The 19,309-nt window shown below is 39.0% G+C and overlaps 1 protein-coding gene across 6 annotated transcripts in view; it reads right to left on the bottom strand.

Annotated features, from left to right (window-relative positions):
- Window positions 1–19,309, bottom strand: part of CHD6 (chromodomain helicase DNA binding protein 6) — a 250,596-nt gene that overhangs the window by 137,853 nt on the left and 93,434 nt on the right. For 4 of the 6 annotated variants that reach the window (XM_004447680.5, XM_071211719.1, XM_004447678.5 and 1 more), the window contains one exon: window positions 1,627–2,147. The exons of the other annotated variants lie outside the window; for them this stretch is intronic. In XM_004447680.5, coding sequence (XP_004447737.2) covers window positions 1,627–2,147 — 521 coding nt within the window. The remainder of the gene's footprint in view (window positions 1–1,626; window positions 2,148–19,309) is intronic. 6 annotated transcript variants of the gene reach the window in all.

Raw genomic sequence — 19,309 nt, forward strand, 5'->3', positions numbered from 1 at the left:
TCACCCTAAAGAGCTATCTTCAACTTCTCCAAAGTAATGTGGAGATCAAAATTGTGGGCAGAAGCCAAAGGTTCACTTTGCCACCCCATACACAAATCAGAGATCAGAGTATGCTCCTCTGAGAAACAAAGTCCACAAGTTTTTCTTAGTCATAATCCTGATTTTTACCTACCTCTCTTTCTTTATCTTCTCTAAATTACTCTCTGCAAACTACATCCTAGGATCCCACCCAAGCCACTTGGATAGACAAAAGATGAAATCCCCGGGCAGAAGAGAATGAATATCAAGAGGCAAAATTTTATCTTGGAGGAAGATGTATCCCTGATTTCAGCAATTTGTCCTTCTAAAAAAGAAGCAAACCACAAACTCCAAGTCACAGCACACACCACCTAAAGTGCTTTCTCTCTTTAAAACTTACCTCTCTCCATTCCCACAGAGGTCTGATGGCCTCATTACCTTATGTTCTGTTAGCATTCACATCAATGTCTGGATTTTTATGGATGCTCTTGGTCTGAGATATCTTTATATATCTTTATATATCTACAGCTATATATAGATAAATATACTTATCTGCACTAGATTTTAGAAACTTAAATTCCCTAAGATTGGGATCATGTAGTTTTGGTACTGTATTTCCTCAAAAAGTTTAAATATAATGTTCTTCACTTTGTTTTAGAAAGAGAAAATGATAAACATTGTGTTTGTATATAGATGCCATATACTGAATTCCATGAGTAAGGAGTGCATTTGCTATCCTGAATAGATACAGCAGGGGCTCTCAGTATCATGCACTCCAAGTGAATCTGTACCCATGCCCTTTAATCTTTCTACAAGTCATTATGTTCACCTCTGGTCTCATTCATTCAACATTTCCTGAGAACCTGTTGATGTGTTAGGCACTGTGAAAGATGCTGACTGGTCCCCACACCCAGGAAGCAGAGCCTAGAGGAAGCAATTCAGTCCTTTTCTATTTGGAATTTTATGCACAGACAGCTCTCCCAGGCCTACTATACCCCTGATTTCCTATGTTTCTGTTCCTCTACCACTCTCTACACTGCTGTTGTTGTAACAATTGCTACTTTCCCTTTTTCAGACCTTCCTTTACAACCTGCCATGTTATATTTTAATTTTTTTAATCCAAAAGGAATGGCAAGAAACAATATGGTCAGTATTAATTAAGGTTACTTTTCTCAAATCTGGAGGTAAGAAAAATGGCTCACTTTCGGCCAAAAGCCAATATGGATACAAACAGCACATAAACATAGGATTAAGGGGGTATTCACACAAGGCAGATACCAGTCACCAACTAAAGAATGCTAAGTATTAACTATTCAGGCCAAAAAGGACAATTGAGATGGGGGATGGAGGGAATGGTCCTTGGAGTATCCTAAAAACATAAATGTTGTTTTTGGAGTATGACAACTCCTGGAATGCATTTAGAAAACAATCACCTCCAAGGAGAGCGCCTCCTGCATATAGAACTAAGTATCTGTCCCAATCTCCCACTTTATACAAGTAAGGTATGAAGCTGAGGCAAAAATTATGCCCAATGGCTTGGTAATGCCACAGGCAAACGGTTCTGCAGAGGCAAAGCCATGTGCCCAGAGCAGGGAGAAAGCTGCGCACCTGGCCTTCTTGGACTTTGTCCTGGCTAGGGAGTCAGTGGTGCTCCTCTTCTCCTTGGCCTCTTTGGTGCCCGAGGCCTCCCGCGGCTTCCGTGCCTTCTTTGCTCCATCCTTCTGCTTCAGTTCCTTGGGTTCCTTGGCCTTTTTTGGCTCCTTAGTCTTCCTGGGTTCCTTTGGCTCTTTAGGTTCTCGTTTCCTCTTTGGCTTGGGCTCCCTGTCCCGGCTTCTCTTTGCTGCACCTTCTTGCTCTCCTGGATCCTTTTTTTTCCGTTTCTTCTTCACTCCAGTGCCTCCTCCTCCACTGTTTTCCATCCCATTATGGGATGTCATTTTCCTAGAGAAAAGGGTATCAGCTTCCTCTTCAACAGCATATTGGTCCTTCTGGGGCAGACACTGACTAGCAACATCTTCAATTTTCTCTTCCTGATCAGTGCTGCAGTCAAACGGGGATGGGGATTTGTAGTCAAAACTGACAGAGGCATCAGACATTGGGGAGTGATTCAGAACTTTTAAATTTGATAACTGTAAAAGAGAGAAATAGAAAAGCATATTACCCTTCCATTGCTTGCTATGTGCAAAGATTATTAAGTTTGAAAGTATGGGTTCATTCACAAATATTTACTGAGTTCCTAATGTGTTATATCCTCCTGTGCTAGGCTGGGGATATATTGGCAAACAGGACACGTGTCCTTTGCCCTTGGAGAGCTGTACCAAGTTGCTGTTAGCATATCATGTGTTGGAACAAAAGCAAACAAACAAACAAAACCACAACAAAACAATATTTAAAAACCTGAAGGAGCATAGAGAGATTAAGAGGTCATGAGGTTTTTTTGTTTTGTTTTAGGAAGTACCAGGGAATGAAACCCAGACCTCGTATGTGGGAAGCAGGTGCTCAACCACTGTACTATATCTGCTCCCAAATGAGAGTTGGTTTTTTCTTTTGTTTGTTTGCTTGTTTGTTTTTAAGACATATTGGGGTTCGGACCTGGGACCCTGCACATGAGAAGCAGGTGCTCAACCACTTAAGCTACATCCACTCCCCTGATTCTGTTTTTATCATTAATACTGGAATTATGAAAATGCTCTAATAATGAGTGAAGTGATGAATGTACAGATATGCGATTATACCAAATACCACTGATTGTATACTTTATGCTTTATTAATATATTATCAATAAAATTGATGTTTTAAAAAAACTGAAGGATTTTCATAGCTATAAGAAATCTGAGCAACTTTTTAAGTGCTAATAATGCTACAATAAGCAAAGGTAACAGTTTCCTACAAAATACCTTTAGATGCCACTATCACAAAATCCTAGGCACACTGTTCTGACCAAATGGCATGTATCATCCTAATACACAAGAATTATCGTTCAAATGTGCTCTGAGACTTGGTCATAAATAAAGATGATATAACTGAGGTGATAAAGATGCAGGTTCAAACTCAGTGTGTTGCTTTATTTCCCCAAATCTCTGTTCTCACCTATCAACAAGAAGCACAACATTCTGTTGAAAACATTCAATTTCCAACAAGAAAACCAGAATCATTCAGAGCTACAATTTATATTTTTAATTAAAAATGCTGTTCTTCTGTACAATCTTCTAACTTAGCCATCAGACTCAGCACCAAATAATCTTTGACCACTTGCAAAAACCAAACTACCCATAAAAGGAAGATTTACTATGACATGTCACTAGGAAGAACATGTCACATGTACTAAAGGCAACCCTATACGGCAAGTTTCAAAGCTGTTTTTAAGCACAATCAAATAAATGTGCAAGTCTCCCATGGTGGCCATTTCAAGGAGATACACCTTTGGAAGTAAAAGTTATGCCTCACACATTTTCAGGTCTGGTGCTGCCAAAACATTTGTTATTTCATTCCCAAGCTAAGGTTGGCAATAATCAGATAACGTGGGTGCTGGTTTCAGGGAAGAGCATACTTTCCTGGGTCTGGAACAAAAAACTTCAGGAGTGTTTAGGCAGGGCAGACATGCTCTCCAGGACGATGGCTATAGCATCTTTGGGTGATGGCTTAGGAACACCACCCTTTGTAAGTAGCCTGCTCTCCTAGAGAGGCCTGGTATGTGCTAAAGGGCACAGACACTTGTCCAGGTGGTATGGTTTCCCACCAGTGTGTTGGTTACTAGATCTGTGCTCAGACTTCCTGACCCACCCTGGGAGTGATGGAGAGCGCAAAATTCAGCTGCATATATTCCCTTCTATTTTTTCTAGTTCTATTCCCTAGTCTGATCTTCCAAACATAACACTGAAAATACCAGGAGAAAAGGATGAAAGAAAAGAAAGCTTTTTTGGATCTTTACCACAATTAAAGGTCAGCCTCATAAACAAACCTAAATCCAGAGGGAACTGATCATTCTGGAGGACTCAACACTTATAAAAAGAAAACAATTCAGTTTTAACTACCTCATTGTAGATTCAGAATTTAAGGATTAGAAAAAGGAGGAGCTAAGTAGACTTAATCAGTATACAGTTAAGGCTCGGATCCTTTGTTAGCCATCTCCAGGACATTACTGGGGAAAGGCCAAGCAGCTACTTATAAAACTAAACATAGGGAAACAGACTTGGCCCAGTGGTTAGGGCGTCCGTCTACCACATGGGAGGTCCGCGGTACAAACCCCAGGCCTCCTTGACCCGTGTGGAGCTGGCCCATGCGCAGTGCTGATGCACGCAAGGAGTGCCCTGCCATGTAGGGGAGCCCCACACGCAAGGAGTGCACCCCATAAGGAGAGCCGCCCAGCGCGAAAGTGCAGCCTGCCCAGGAATGGCGCCGCCCACACTTCCCATGCCGCTGACGACAACAGAAGCGGACAAAAGCAACATGACGCACCAAATAGACACAGAGAACAGACAACCGGTGGGGGGGGGGGGGGGTTAAATAAATAAATAAATCTTTAAAAAAAAAAAAAAAAAACTAAACATATATTTACCCAAAATCCAAGCAATTCCACTCCAGGAAATAGATAACTGACTAGTATACCTCTTATCTTACAGATGACATAGTTAAGAGAGATTTATCCAAGGTTATATGCCTAGAGAGTGGCAGAGATGGGACATCCTAGAGTGAGATGGGAAACCCAAGTAATACAACACAATTCTTCAATGTTTAAAAAAGGGGAAATACCTCAAAAGGCGGAAATTAGAGATGAAAAAATATTAAATTATACTATGTTTTTATTTTTAAGGCATCTATTAGAAGCTTGGAAAAGATATTTGCTGAGGATTAAAAAACATAAGACAAAAAATTTTTCTTCCACAAGGTCAGTGAGGGGGAGGAGGAAGAATGAGCCTAAATAAAGTTTTTCAGTTACTAACAAGGACATTAAATCACCACTCTGAAAATGGCCCTAAAAGGACCAAACTGAAGTTCATAGACCACAATGTAACAACAATATTTTATATTAAACTGACAATTTAAACAGCGACAATCACCTAGGAACACAAGGATAAAATGGAGAGAGACTGAATGATAAAATATACAAAATGCTAGCTAATAACCTGCATTGTTTCTTTAAAAAAAAAATTTTTTTATTAAAAATTACCAACCCACTATATTCCTGAAAAAAATACACTGCTGTACATAAAGGACATTAACAAAAAGTGAAAAGGCAACCTACAAACCGGGAGAAAATATTTGGAAACCATTTATCTCATAGAAATTTAATATCCAAAATATACAAAGTCCTACAACTCAATAACAAAAAGACAACCCCATTTAAAAAAATGGGCCACGGACTTGAATAGACATTTCTCCAAAGAAATCTATAAATGGCCAATAAGCACATGTAAAAATGTTCAACATAATGAGATACCACCTCACACCTTCAAGGATGGCTATTATTTAAAAAAAAAAACAACCACCAAAAAACTGAAAATAACTGCTGGTGATAGGAATCCTTGTATACTGCTAGTGGGAATATAAATGATGCAGCTGTTATGAAAACCGCTGTGATAGTTCTTCAAAAAGTTAAACACAGAACTACCATAATACCCAGCAAACCCAATTATAGGTATACATCCGAAAGAACTGAAAACAGGGGCTCAAACAGGTATATGTACATCACCATTCTTGGCACCATTATTCACAACTGCCAAAAGCAACCCAAGTGTCCGTCAACAGATGAACGGATAAACAAAATGTGATATATGCATAAGATAGAACATTACTCAGCATAAAAAAGGAATGACATTCTGCTACAACATGGATGATCTTGAATGACATAAGCCAGAGACAAAAGGAAAGATACTGTATGATTCCACTTATATGCAATAACTGGAATATGCTCATCACAGAGATAGAAAGTAGAGTAGGAGAAGGGAGAGTGAGGGAATAGTTAGTTCATGAATAAAGGGTATAGGATTTCTATTTGGGGTGAAGGAAAAATTTTGGTAATAGATGGTGGCAATGGCCCTTCTTTCTTTCCTCCTCCCCCCCCCCCCCCCCAAACCCCTTTCTTTCTCTTGAGTATCCTGCTTTCGGAACACTGTGCAGTATTTTTTTCAACCTTATTGAATTAATTTTGGTATTTATCAGTAATCATTCTTTTCCAACCACTTTTAAGTAAATTTGTTTCAGACAAAAACTGTAAATTTAAATATTAAATTGGTTTAAAAGGATGTTAAACTTTATGTACATTTTTTTCTAAAATCAAATGAAAGTGAGTCATGGAAATATGTTACTCTGTGGTAACTACTATTTAATTTGTTTTCAGAAATATATGTATTCTATTCTGATTGCCATGAGACTTTAGTTATGAGTGCAAATCATAACTAGGAAAGAATTTTCTAAACTGAATTGTTTAAAAGGTGTCATAGGTGAAACTGTTGTATTTATTTAGCCTTTTGAATCGTATGTATCTTATTTCCAGAAACTCAATAGCAATCATATTGAGGATCAAATTTAGAACAAAATCACCCTTTCAGTAACGCCTTAATTCTCTAAGACTTGTTATGAGACCTCACATGCCTTGACCTTTAAAAGGTCTTTGTTCTGTCATCCTGAGGAAAATATCTATACGATATGATAACTGATCTAATATGTGACTAGAAACAACACTAGGAGCAGAAGATCCCACAGTTTTAGTTGCTTAATTTGTACATACTTTAAAATCTTGTATTGCCTTTGCCAAGCCCACTTGGAGAAGCAAGATACTTTAATTAAGAGATGTGCAAGAAGAATAATTGGAAAGCACAGGAAATACTGAGGTAGTAAATCGTTTTTAGTGGAACATTTTAGCTTGTATCCATCTAAAGCACAATTACGAATTAGACTAAATTCGTTACAGTATTCTATTTAAATATCTTTATAGTGCTGATTTTTGGCATTCTTTAATGTATATTTTACTTGCCACTGGTTGGCTTTGTTACTAACAGGAATTCTAGAAAATTAATAGTCTGCTGCTTGCTGACCATTCATATGGCTCCAGTTAACCTTACTAGTATTCTGATTCAGTATTAATTTGTTGCCAAACTTTGCATCCACCTCCCCCTGCCACCCATGCCTTTAGAATAGGTAGAAACCTATTTTACAGTACAAAAAGAGGTTCTTTTACTTATATGAAATCCCTAAAACTATTTCTTGGTATTGATAGATTTATCTTAGTTCAAGACTGTATTTTTAAAAATCTCTGGACACTAACTTAAATATAGTAATGATCTTTCTTGAGACTGATTTTTTACTGTGGTTAGTATCTACTATAAATAAGCACTCTTGTGCCTGTTACAAAGTATAATAATGCAAAATACTAGCTCTATACTAACAAAGATAACTAGTTTTCACTGTAATTAACGCCACTGAATTGTATGCTTGGGAGTGGCTGAGATGGAAAATTTTTTGTGGCATATGTTAGCACAATTTCTTTCTTTCTTTTTTTTTTTTTTTTAAAAAGAGAGACTAAAAGAAACGAAAACAATTAAATGCAATACATGATCCTAGACTGGATCTAATTATGGAAAAGAAAATGCCTAGAAGAAAATTATTGGACAATTAGAATATGGACAATATGCTTTATATCAGTGTTAAATTTCTTGAATTTGATAGCCATGCTTAACGTGGTTACAGAAGTGAGTGTCCTTGTTTTCAGGAAATATGCATTCAACTTTTATGTGTGCAGAGGAACATGAAGTATATAACCTGTCGGCAAATGTTTAGTAGGTAGGTAGGTAGATAGATAGATAGATAGACAGACAGACAGACAGACAGACAGATACAGAAGAGAGGGACGGAGGGAGAGAGGGAGGACAAACAAGGTAAAATGCTAATAATTGATAAATCTGGGTGGGGAATATGATGGACTTCTAGGTATTATTTTGGTATTATTTTTATAACATTCCTGTAAGTTCAAAATAAAAAGTTTAAAAAAAAAACAATTTGAATATAGATTTGATTAGATTTAGGTCTGTTGAAAAGGATTTAAGAACTAATATAAGGACTATGTATGGCCCACCACAGTGGTTCCCAAACAGAGGTCCCATGATAAACCTGGGCTACCCATTAAGCACCTGAAAACTCAAAATTGACTCTCCATTACAAAAATCACCCAGACGACTGGGTTTATCTGTTACAGAATCTTCTTCATCAGTTAGATAGGAAATATGCCCAAAAATACATGCTAAAATTCATGTAGTCATAATCATGAAATTTCAACATATCAGGTTGAAAAAAAAAACAAAACAAGCTCATTTCATTCTGTACTTTTTAGGGTCAAGAAACAATTATTTTTTTCAAATAGGATTCCTGACAATCATAGTCTTTAAGGTGTTTCCAAGATGGTAAATTCTCTATCTAACTTCCTAAGGAGTTGAGAGAGGAAATTTTTCATTCTCATTCATGGAAAGAGCATTTATAACCACTTAATGGGTTCTTCAAATACAGGCACGGCAAACAGGTATAATCAGAAATGTGAAGGTTGAAGGGGGAATATATTGGTTTGGTGCAAAAGTAAATGCGGTTTTGTATTGTTGAAATTTGATATCGGTATACATTCTAAATGAATGTGGTTATGTTATACATCATTTTAATGTGCATTTCTCGCTTTGTTATTATTTTTGCTAATGGCTTATTACTCGCTGTTTATTTTACATTTATTTTAGACTATGGAAATGATGTTAGACAAAAAGCGAATTTGAGCTATTTTCTTATTTGAATTCAAAATTGGTCATAAAGGCTCGGGATTGAAAGAGAAAGTTCCCGAGTCTGGCCGGCCATCAATAAACCATTTTTCCTTCTCAAAAAAAAAAAAAAAAAAAAAAAAATTGTTCATAAAGCAGTGGAGACAACTCGGAACATTAGGACACAACTCGGAACATCAACAACACATTTGGCCCAGGAACTGCTAACGAACATACAGTGCAGTGGTGGTTCAAGAAGTTTTGCAGAGGAGACGAGAGTCTTGAAGATGAGGAGTGTAGTGGCTGGCCATCGGAAGTTGACAACGACCAACTGAGAACAATCATCGAAGTTGATCCTCTTAAACTACACGAGAAATTGCTGAAGAACTCAATGTTGACCATTCTATGGTTGTGCAGCATTTGAAGCAAATTGGAAAGGTGAAAAAGCTCATTAAGTGGGTGACTCATGAGCTGACCAAAAATCAAAAAAATAATCGTTTTGAAGTAACGTCTTCTCTTATTCTACGCAACAAACCATTTCTCAAACAAATTGTGATGTGAGACAAAAAGTGGATTTATATGACAACCAGGGATGACCAGCTCAGTGGTTGAACTGAGAAAAAGCTCAAAGCACTTCCAAAGCCAAATGTGCACCAAAAAAAGGTCACGGTCACTGTTTGGTGGTCTGCTGCCACTAAAGCTTTCTGAATCCTTGCAAAACCATTACATCTAAGAAGTATGCTCAGCAAATCAATGAGATGCACCAAAAACTGCAATGCCTGCAGCCAGCACTGGTCAACAGAAAGGGTCCAATTCTTCTCCACGACAACACCCAAAGGCACACCACACAACCAATGCTTCAAAAGTTGAACAACTGGGCTACGAAGTTTTGCCTCATCTGCCATATTCACCTGACCCTCTAGCCAAATGACTACTACTTCTTCAAGCATCTCTACAACTTCTTGCAGGGAAAATGCTTCCACAACCAGCAGGATGCAGAAAATGCTTTCCGAGTTCACTGAACCTGGAAGCATGGATTTTTAAGCTAAAGGAATAAATAAATTTATTTCTCGTTGGCAAAAATGTGTTGATTGTAACGGTTCCTACTTTGATTAATAAAGATGTGTTTGAGCCTAGTTATAAGATTTAAAATTCACGGTCCAAAACCGTAACTCCTTTTGCACCAATCTAATACTTCTCAATTTTAATAAAATCTCCTTCAAAATAGAATTTAGGATTACAATCCTTTCTTTGAACAATTAAATAGTGAAGATAAAGTTATGATAATATTACTATTAGGCTTCTCAAAATTTTTTTCAAAAAATTATTTATTTTTTAAGAAAATCAATAATTTTTCCTTAAAAAATCTAATATATGCATCAAAATTAATTTTTCATAACCCTTACCTACCAAATGCTAAGGCCTAGAATCAAATTTCTAAGATTAAATAGGTTCAGAGAGCCAGACAATAAAAACTGACACCAAGTGTGATTTCCCTGCATTCAATACATCATTCACCACTCCTCCACCTAGAACCCAGCAAAAAGTAACGAAAGATAATAATTTTTTTTTTACGTTAAAGGACACTTTTAAGAAAGTGGAAAAAAAAAAACCCACAGAATTAGAGAAAATATTTGGAAATCATACATCTGATAAGGATATATCCAGAATATGAACAATTGTTACAATTTACTAATAACAAGATAAAAACTCAATTTGAAACTATAATGAGATACCATTCTATATCCTCTAAGATGGTTTTAATAAACAAGATGGATGTAGCCCTTAGGCTTCCCTGTGTTCAATCTGTGACAAGGTCTCCCTGGAGTAAGAACCAGCAAGCCCAGGAGGGACCTCTGCTTTCTGTCTTGCAGTGTGTGCCTGCCAGTAGGTGGAGTCAAGTCAGTCCTTCATAAGGTGGTTAGGTTTACCATGTGGAAAGGACTTGGACATCCTTTTTGGGCCTCAGATCCAAGTCTCATGAGCAGGTAATCTGATCTTCAGGTGGTTCCTCACTGTTACAGCTCGTTTGAATCAAGAGGAAGAGAGTTCAGTTTCAGGTATCTGAGGGTAATCCAGATGGAGATGTCCAATATGCTCTTGGATATATTTTCCCAAGAAATATTTCCTCCAGTCTAGAAATAAAGACTTAGAAGCCATAAACTTAAATATAGCAACCCAAGCCACAAGAATGGATAAAGTTGCCCAAGGGGAATGGATAAAGAGAGAAATTAACCCTGGATTGAAATCTGAGTCACACTAATATTTAAGGTTCCCCAGGGGAGGAAGAAGTCACTGAGTGAGAAATAGAGTAGGTCAGTGAGGCAGGTAGGGGGGAAAATGTAAGAAAGAGTAGTATCACAGAAACCTAAAGAAAAGAGCATTTTAAGTCAATGCTGCTGAGAAGCCAAGCTAAACTAAAAAGTGATCAACAGATTTGGCTATGTAATTTTTCTAAATCCTCTCCCCTCAGAAGCCTTGAATCTGTCCATTCTAGTTCCCACATCCATTTCTACATATTTGCATTTAGAAGGGGGTGAGACATTTTTCTCTATTCGTATTTCAAGGGTCTTAGAAAATTTGACTTCTCTGAGTTCACAGACAAAGTCAGCCTAATCCTTTTAACTTTGGGCAGTAACAAAAAACTGAGGACTGGTGAATTATTAAATCAAGATTGTAACAGGGAAAATTTGGGAGAACAGAAGGAAAATAATATTTAATAAGTGTCTGTGCTGTTTTTATAAACTGCAAGTTTTATTTCCAAACAAATATGCCTTTGGACAAACCAAACCTCAAGCGACTCAGTTTCCTAAAATGCTTGATGCTTATTCCACCAAAGCTATGAGAAACCACTTCTAGAATTTCTTTGTGATATCTTCTAGGCCCAGAAGATACTCAGCAAATTCTTGTGGAGTGAATAAGACTACTTTCCTGCCTCTTTATTCCTGGCCCATATCCAATTTTACTGTGTTATTGAGCTACCAGAGCCCCTAAGCCCTGAAGTTAGATCAACCTTTGCCTGTATCACTGCCATATACAAAGGTGAAGGCAAGACCCTGTCCTGGCATTAGGAATATTGTATGTATGAATAGGGAATCGTTCTTTTCATAGACCCAACCTTTTAGTCAGAAGCAGTCAGAGTAAACCAATCTCAACCAGAATTGTTTCAAATTTTAAAGATACAGTGGTTGTCAATAATGATAATAGCAAATTTTACTAATCAAAAGTTATCAGGCAGCATGCTATGCATCTTAAATGTATTATCTCACCAAAACAACCTTTAGAGGAGGCATATTATGCTTCCAGTTATGACTCTGGTTTAAAGAGTTGGAAAGAAGCTTAGAGAGATTAAATAATTCACCCAAGGTCATACAGCTAGTAAATAGTATAGCTAAGATCTGAACAAATCCAGTTTTGACTCCTAGGTTTGAGTCCATACTTTTAACTACTTCACAATGCTAAAAAACTAAGCATAAAACTAAGAAATAAGAATCAGCAACACCTCTAAACACCTCTACTTTATTTCCCTCATCTATATCCCAATACCATTCTATATCTCCAAACTTTCCCCAGACAACATCCAACTATTAACTTTTCCTCTTCCACCCAATTCTTTATAAATCTATTTGTTCCATAGATCAGAATGAGAAATGCTGGAAGAATTAACAACTTGGCAGAATACAGAAGATTAAATAAATTATTTCTAAGATAATGATTTTATCTTCATCCAGTAGGGTCCCAAAAAAAGGGTCAGTGCACCTCAATCATGGATCTGGCATCTACCAGAAAAGCTACAACCACCACCCATAAGAACACACTCTATAAAGCATGGGCACTATATTTCCTTTACTCCCGCAGGAGAAAACTTTGACCTTTGGTTACTAAAATATTATACAGTTTCTAAAAACTTGCAAAATTTATCCAAGTCCCTTCCACTAATAAAGGGATGGCGACTGAGAGACTAAACAGGGAGTCAGTGAGAAAGTTATAAACCAGATTGAAAAATGGAAAGAAATTGCACTCCTGGTTTTTTTCATAATACTCTAATGTTTTGGGATAGTTTTACCAAAGGTGAATCAAAATTAGGTAGAAGAAAACAATTCTTCACAGTCATACCAACCCTTGTGGATGAGCTAAAAATGTCACAGACCCTAGATCTTTCATTGCCGCCATGAATCTGCTCTAAAGGCTTCTTCACAGAGCTTGCATGAGTCCTCTGCTTAGGACAGAAGCCAGGCAATTCTAGTTATTATTTTTAAGTAGTCTTCTTTAGTCCAACGTTTTCCACACAGAAACAGATCTAAAGCCTCTTTATTCACAGAATTTAAAAACTAGCAGTTTATTTGCATTAAAAAATTGTTTTGTGCCTGCCTCATAAAGTGCCAGTGATGTATTATTAGCTGATATCAGTAATGAGCTAAACCATTATCAAATATGTAATTACTACATAATTCTATTTATATGCCATTTATTAGTGGTATTTACTTAAAAATTTACCATAAATAAATCAAGTGGCAAAACCTAGGATCCTAGTTAGGACAGATCTAACTCCAACTTCCATTCTCATACTCCCCAAGTTAAAATGAAATGGCCCTCAAGACTCTCCTAGGGACAGGAAGCTTACTGCTTACAAGGCATATGCCCCAGCCGGCCAGCTCAACTTCTCAGGGTGTTGTTTATATCGAGCTTTTTAAAAGTCTGTCATCCTGTAACTCTCCCCCATGTGTCTCATTCATGTGATGCCTTAAATCTTTACTTCTTCAGGCTACATAATCATAGTTTCATCTATCACACTTCATATAAAATGAGTTGATGTTTTTTTAATTTCCTGGTACCTTTGCTCTGACCTATCAATTATATGTTTCAGAACATAAAATGAATTAGAAGGATGAAAAAAAAAATACCTGTTATATCAATTAAAGATTGGGGAAAGCACTTAATGCTCAAGATTTCTTTTTTCTTTTTCTGGAGGAGAGAGGGGCTAGATAAGGTCCATAAAATTTTTTAAACTTTTTAAACCTGATTCCAGGGTGAAACTATTTTGAATCTTAGTTTTTCTGGGCAATATAATAGCTATCCCTCTCTATGCATTGTTGAAAGTGACTTTCCAATTACTATTAAACCCAAGTTTTAGACCCTCCATGGAATGAAGCTGAAAATGCTTAGAAATGAATTATTTACTCAACTATATTATCAACTTAGCTATTCTTCTTCTTTCACTATTTTGAATTGTGGATCACTATTTAGAGACCCACATTTGGTGGTACACATGTTCCTAGAGATCTGAAGCTGTCCCCAGCAGAGGACAACTGAGATCCAATTCTTTTGGGAATTTGGCAGCCAGCTAAATCTACCATGTTTCTTATCCTAGTTTATCTTTGGTCATGACCCAAAACGAAGCATTGCACTCCAAGCCTTTCCTCTCTTCCTCATCACCATGTACTTCATCTTCCTGAATCCATCCATATAGTTACTCTCTTTTCTCCGAAGCTTTCCTCCTAAGTCCTCTAAAAGCAACCTGAACACTCGTTTTCTTCTTCACTTTAACTGAAACCTAGCTTTTTCCATAGGACACCACCTCTTTTAAAATACTCTCAAATGCTTTGATGGTGTTAGCATTCCCCATTTCCAGATCATCATCCATCTACCCACAACATAAGACTACCTATTTGTAACTAGACAACTAAGTTGCTTAATGAAAAGAATCAACCTGTAGACACTGCTGTACCTGGTTCCAAGTAGACACTCAAATATTTCTTGGATAAATGCTGAATACTTGTTTAGTGAATGAATTATATCCATACTGACTCTAGGAAAGTAAACAAGGGCTAATAACCTGAAGGTCTGAAATTCCCATAGCATATCTGAAGAAAATTCTTCCCACCCACCTTTATGTTTTCTAGAGAACTTAGTCTGAATGAAGTGCTCTACTTATCTAACTCTTGGTTACAAGGTGAGGAGGCAAGCCTCTCTCCTAGTTAGTACAAGTTGTAGCCACAAATTTCTGTTCTACTTACAATATCACCTATTTCTATTACATTCATCACTTATTAATTCTCTCCTATAATGGATATATGTAAACAAAAACCCTCTTGCCTTCAGTTTACAAATGCCTACACACTGGGGCTAAGTCTTATCATATTCTATACCTCTCTCACTGCCAAGCAAGGAGCTGGGATCAATAAAAATCAATTATTCCCATATTATAGGTCTGTCATCTCTAATGTTAGGATATGTTTCCTGACAAAGAAGCATTTTCAGCTGTATTATGCATAGATGTTCTATTTATCAGTAGCGCTAAAAATCACTCTTTTTTTCAATAGAGTTCACATTTTAATTCTCTAATTTTTTTTTTCTGTCTAATACTACTTGGTCATCTTAGGAATTAAAGTATAAACTTTCTGGCAGCTGCACTTTATTTATTTATTTATTTATTTTAAGTAAGATAAAAGATTACAAGGAAGCAGATTTGGCCCAACGAATAGGGTCTCCACCTACCACATGGGAGGTCCAGGGTTCAAACTCCGAGCCTCCTGACCCGTGTGGAGCTGGCCCATGCGCAGTGCTGATGCATGCAAGGAGTGCCGTGCCATGCAGGAGTGTCCCCCACGTAGGGGAGCCCCATGCACAAGGAGTGCACCCCATAAGGAGAGCTGCCCAGCATGAAAAAAGTGCAGCCTGCCCAGGAATGGCGCCACACACATGGAGAGCTGACGCAGCAAGATGACGCAACAAAAAGAGATGGATTCCGGGTGCTGTGGACAAGATTACAAGCAGACACAGAAGAACACACAACAAATGGACAGAGAGAGAAGACAACTGGGGGTGAGGGGGGCGGGGAAGGGGAGAGAAATAAAATCTTAAAAAAAAAATCCTAAAGAAAAAAAAAGATACATGATTACAGTACCTCCTAGGAGGGGGAAGAAACAGAAATTCAACAGAATGATTCATTAAAAAATCTTTTATTAAAGTCTATTTTCTTGCAACACTTATTTAGGCAATACAAAGTCAGTCTCTAAAATCTTTGTTCTTGGTACACTACTCCTTTCCTATTATGCCCTCTCTGGCTAATGGCAAGCATGGTTATTTATTATAGAGCTTTCATTAAATTCGATCAATAGGCATATAAGTTTAATTTACTTTGATAAGATTTTGGACAAGGAAATAGTGGATTTTGAAAATCAGAATGTGGCGGCGGACTTGGCCCAGTGGTTAGGGCGTCCGACTACCACATGGGAGGTCCGCGGTTCAAACCCTGGGCCTCCGTGACCGGTGTGGAGCTGGCTCATGCACAGTGCTGATGTGCGCAAGGAATGCCGTGCCACGCAGGGGTATCCCCCGCGTAGGGGAGCCCCATGCACAAGGAGTGCTTCCCATAAGGAGAGCCATCCAGTGCGAAAGAAAGTGCAGCCTGCTCAGGAATGGCGCCGCACACACGGAGAGCTGACACAACAAGATGACGCAACAAAAAGAAACACAGATTCCTGCGCCACTGACAACAACAGAAGTGGACAAATATGACGCAGCAAATGGACACAGAGAACAGACAACCAGGGTGGGAGGGGAGGGGAGAGAAATAAATAAATAAAATTTTTAAAAATCTTTAAAAAAATTAAAAAAAAAAAATCAGAATGTAATTTACATGTCATTTTTCTCTAGAGAAGAAAAATGAATTAATATAAATGAAGGTTTTTCAAGTGTGAATGTTTTATTTGCTGCTCCTTCTTAGAACTTAGAATCATTAAAAAGACAAAGGTTTTTTTTCCCTAAGGATTTATTTTTATTTATTTCTTTCCCTTCCCCCCTCCCACCCAGTTGTCTGTTCTCTGTCCATTTGCTGCATGTTCTTCTTTTTGTCCGCTTCTGTTGTTGTCAGTGGCATGGGAATCTGTGTTTCTTTTTGTTGCGTCATCTTGCTGCGTCAGCTCTCCATGTGTGCAGTGCCATTCTTGGGCAGGCTACACTATCTTTCGCGCTGGGCAGCTCTCCTTACGGGGCACACTCCTTGTGCATGGGGCTCCCCTACGTGGGGGACACCCCTGCGTGGCAGGGCACTCCTTGCGTGCATGAGCACTGCGCATGGGCCAGCTCCACACGGGTCAAGGAGGCCCAGGGTTTGAACCACGGGCCTCCCATGTGGTAGACAGACGCCCTATCCACTCGGCCAAGTCTGCTTCCCGACAAAGTTTTGATGGTTCATTTTATTGTCATACTTAAGAATTTCCTTGCCACCGACATACTAAATGCTAAACACTCAACAAATTACATCATTTAATACAAATACCTTGTGAGGCACATATGACTGCTCCCATTTTAAGCCATGAGAAAAACAAAGCTGAACTTGCCCAAAGTCATACAGCAATGTGGAAGTTAAAATTCCATGAAAGTTTTCTGCTGAAATGAAAGCCCAAGTTCAATTCAGAATGTGGACCTCCACTCTGTCAAGCACTCAACTCTCTGCACACATGCTCAATCCAGGAGCCTGCAGACTGCTTTAGCTCTAACTTAATTTTCTATTTTCATGCTCTGCAACTTCTTACAATTAAGAAGTTTAGGGAAGCGGACTTGGCCCAATGGATAGGACGTCCACCTACCACATGGGAGGTCTGCGGTTCAAATCCCGGGCCTCCTTGACTCATGTGGAGCTGGTCCATTCGCAGTGCTGATGCACGCAAGGAGTGCCATGCCACGCAGGCGTGTCCCCAGTGCAAAGAGTGTGCCCCATAAGGAGAGCTGCTCAGCGTGAAAGAAAGTGCTGCCTGCCCAAGAATGGCTCTGCACACACAGAGAACTGACACAACAAGATGACACAACAAAAAGAAACACAGATTTCCAGTGCCACTGATAAGGATAGAAGCGGTCACAGAAGAACACACAGCGAATGGACACAGACAGCAGACAACTGGGCGGGGTGGGGGGAGGGAAGGAGAGAAATTTAAAAATTATAAAAAAGAAGTTTATCAGTCTGGCCTAAAATCAATACTTTTAAGAGGAGCAAAGTAAATTTCCTAAAAGTGGCTCTACTTATTTAACTTACTCCTCTCCCATATCTTCTAACTTTTAAATAAAAATCCTATCACGTTCATCAATATTAATACGAGGTTTGAAATACCCCTGGTAAGGTGATAAAAAATGAAAACCCATCTAACTGAGCCTACCTAACAGCTAGTTGATATACCAAAAGTCTTAATATGAATAAGAAAAATCTCAAAAGAAAGAAACAAGGATTCATCTAAAGACAACTAGGATAGGATGTCTTAATCAAAAACTTAAAAGAATGTTAAAAAAGAAATTAGGGGCAACCAAGGACCTCCCCCCAAAGTGGTCGCATCTTGAGGGCCTCTCCCATAGTGATTTCTGGTCCCACCGCACCCTTTGCTCTCTGAGGCAGTCTCACCAGGACTCAGGACTGGTAGGGGCACTACAAAAACGTTTCTGGGAAAGCGGTTGTGGCTCAACTGACAGAGTGTCTGCCTACCACATGGAGGGTCCAGGGTTCAGTACCCGGCCTCCTGACCCGTGTGGTGAGCTGGTCCACACACAGAGCTGCTGCATGCAAGGAGTGCCGTGCCATGCAGGGGTGTTCCCCGTGTAGGGGTGCCCCACATGCTAGGAGTGCACCCCGCAAGGAGAGCCACCCTGCGTGAAAAAAGCACAGCCCGCCCAGGAGTGGTGTGACACACACGGAGAGCTGATGCAGCGAGATGATGCAAAAAAAAAAAAAAAAGTGACACAGTTTCCCAGTGCTGCATGACAAGAATGCAAGTGGACACAGAAGAACACACAGCAAATGGACACACAGAGCAGACAACAGGGGGGAAGGGGAGAGAAATAAAATAAATCTTAAATAACAACAACAAAAAACAAAAATGCTTTCCAGACTTGAGGGGGAAAGATGACTGCAGAGTAAGGAGCTCCAAGAGTCAGCTTGTCCTACAGGGCAGTTAGTAATCTAAGCAGAGCTATCTAAAGCACCTGTTTGGGGGAGCCCAGAAGACCAGAATAGATTCCTCCAACATCCTTGGAAGAATGGAAGGAGGAGATTGCCCATCTGCAGTGAGGATTTGTGAGTAGAGCACGCCATGCCAAAAAAGCCAATGCATATCCTCCACTGCTGCACAAGCTGCCTCAGGAGCTATTCCCGGGCTGGAGATGGAAGTTCCATTTCCCAAAAATGGGGAAAGAAGAGATGGTTGGGCACCGATTTCAGCTACTGATAAGTATTAATAAATTCAGCTAGCTAACATACAATCCTAAATACAGCTTAAGTTTGAACCTGTCCGAGTTGCAAAGAGTTGGAAGCCTCCATTTTAACACCACCCCCAGCATGAGGGGAAGTGAGGCTGACTGAAAATCACAGTGATGGTAAGGATTGGCTTCTTTCTACCCAGGTCAGACTGCAGCCCTAGCCTAGGTTCCAGCTCCACCTCTGGCAGGGAGGAAGCGGGGGGTACCTGCAGCAGCCTATCCAGGGAACTAAAGGTGCTTTCAGCCCACATGAAATAGATTACTGGACACATTCATGGCTCCATCCTCACCCCAGATAGGTCAAG

Source organism: Dasypus novemcinctus, chromosome 24 (assembly GCF_030445035.2).
Source record: "Dasypus novemcinctus isolate mDasNov1 chromosome 24, mDasNov1.1.hap2, whole genome shotgun sequence".
In the NCBI taxonomy this organism is placed as follows: Eukaryota; Metazoa; Chordata; class Mammalia; order Cingulata; family Dasypodidae; genus Dasypus; species Dasypus novemcinctus.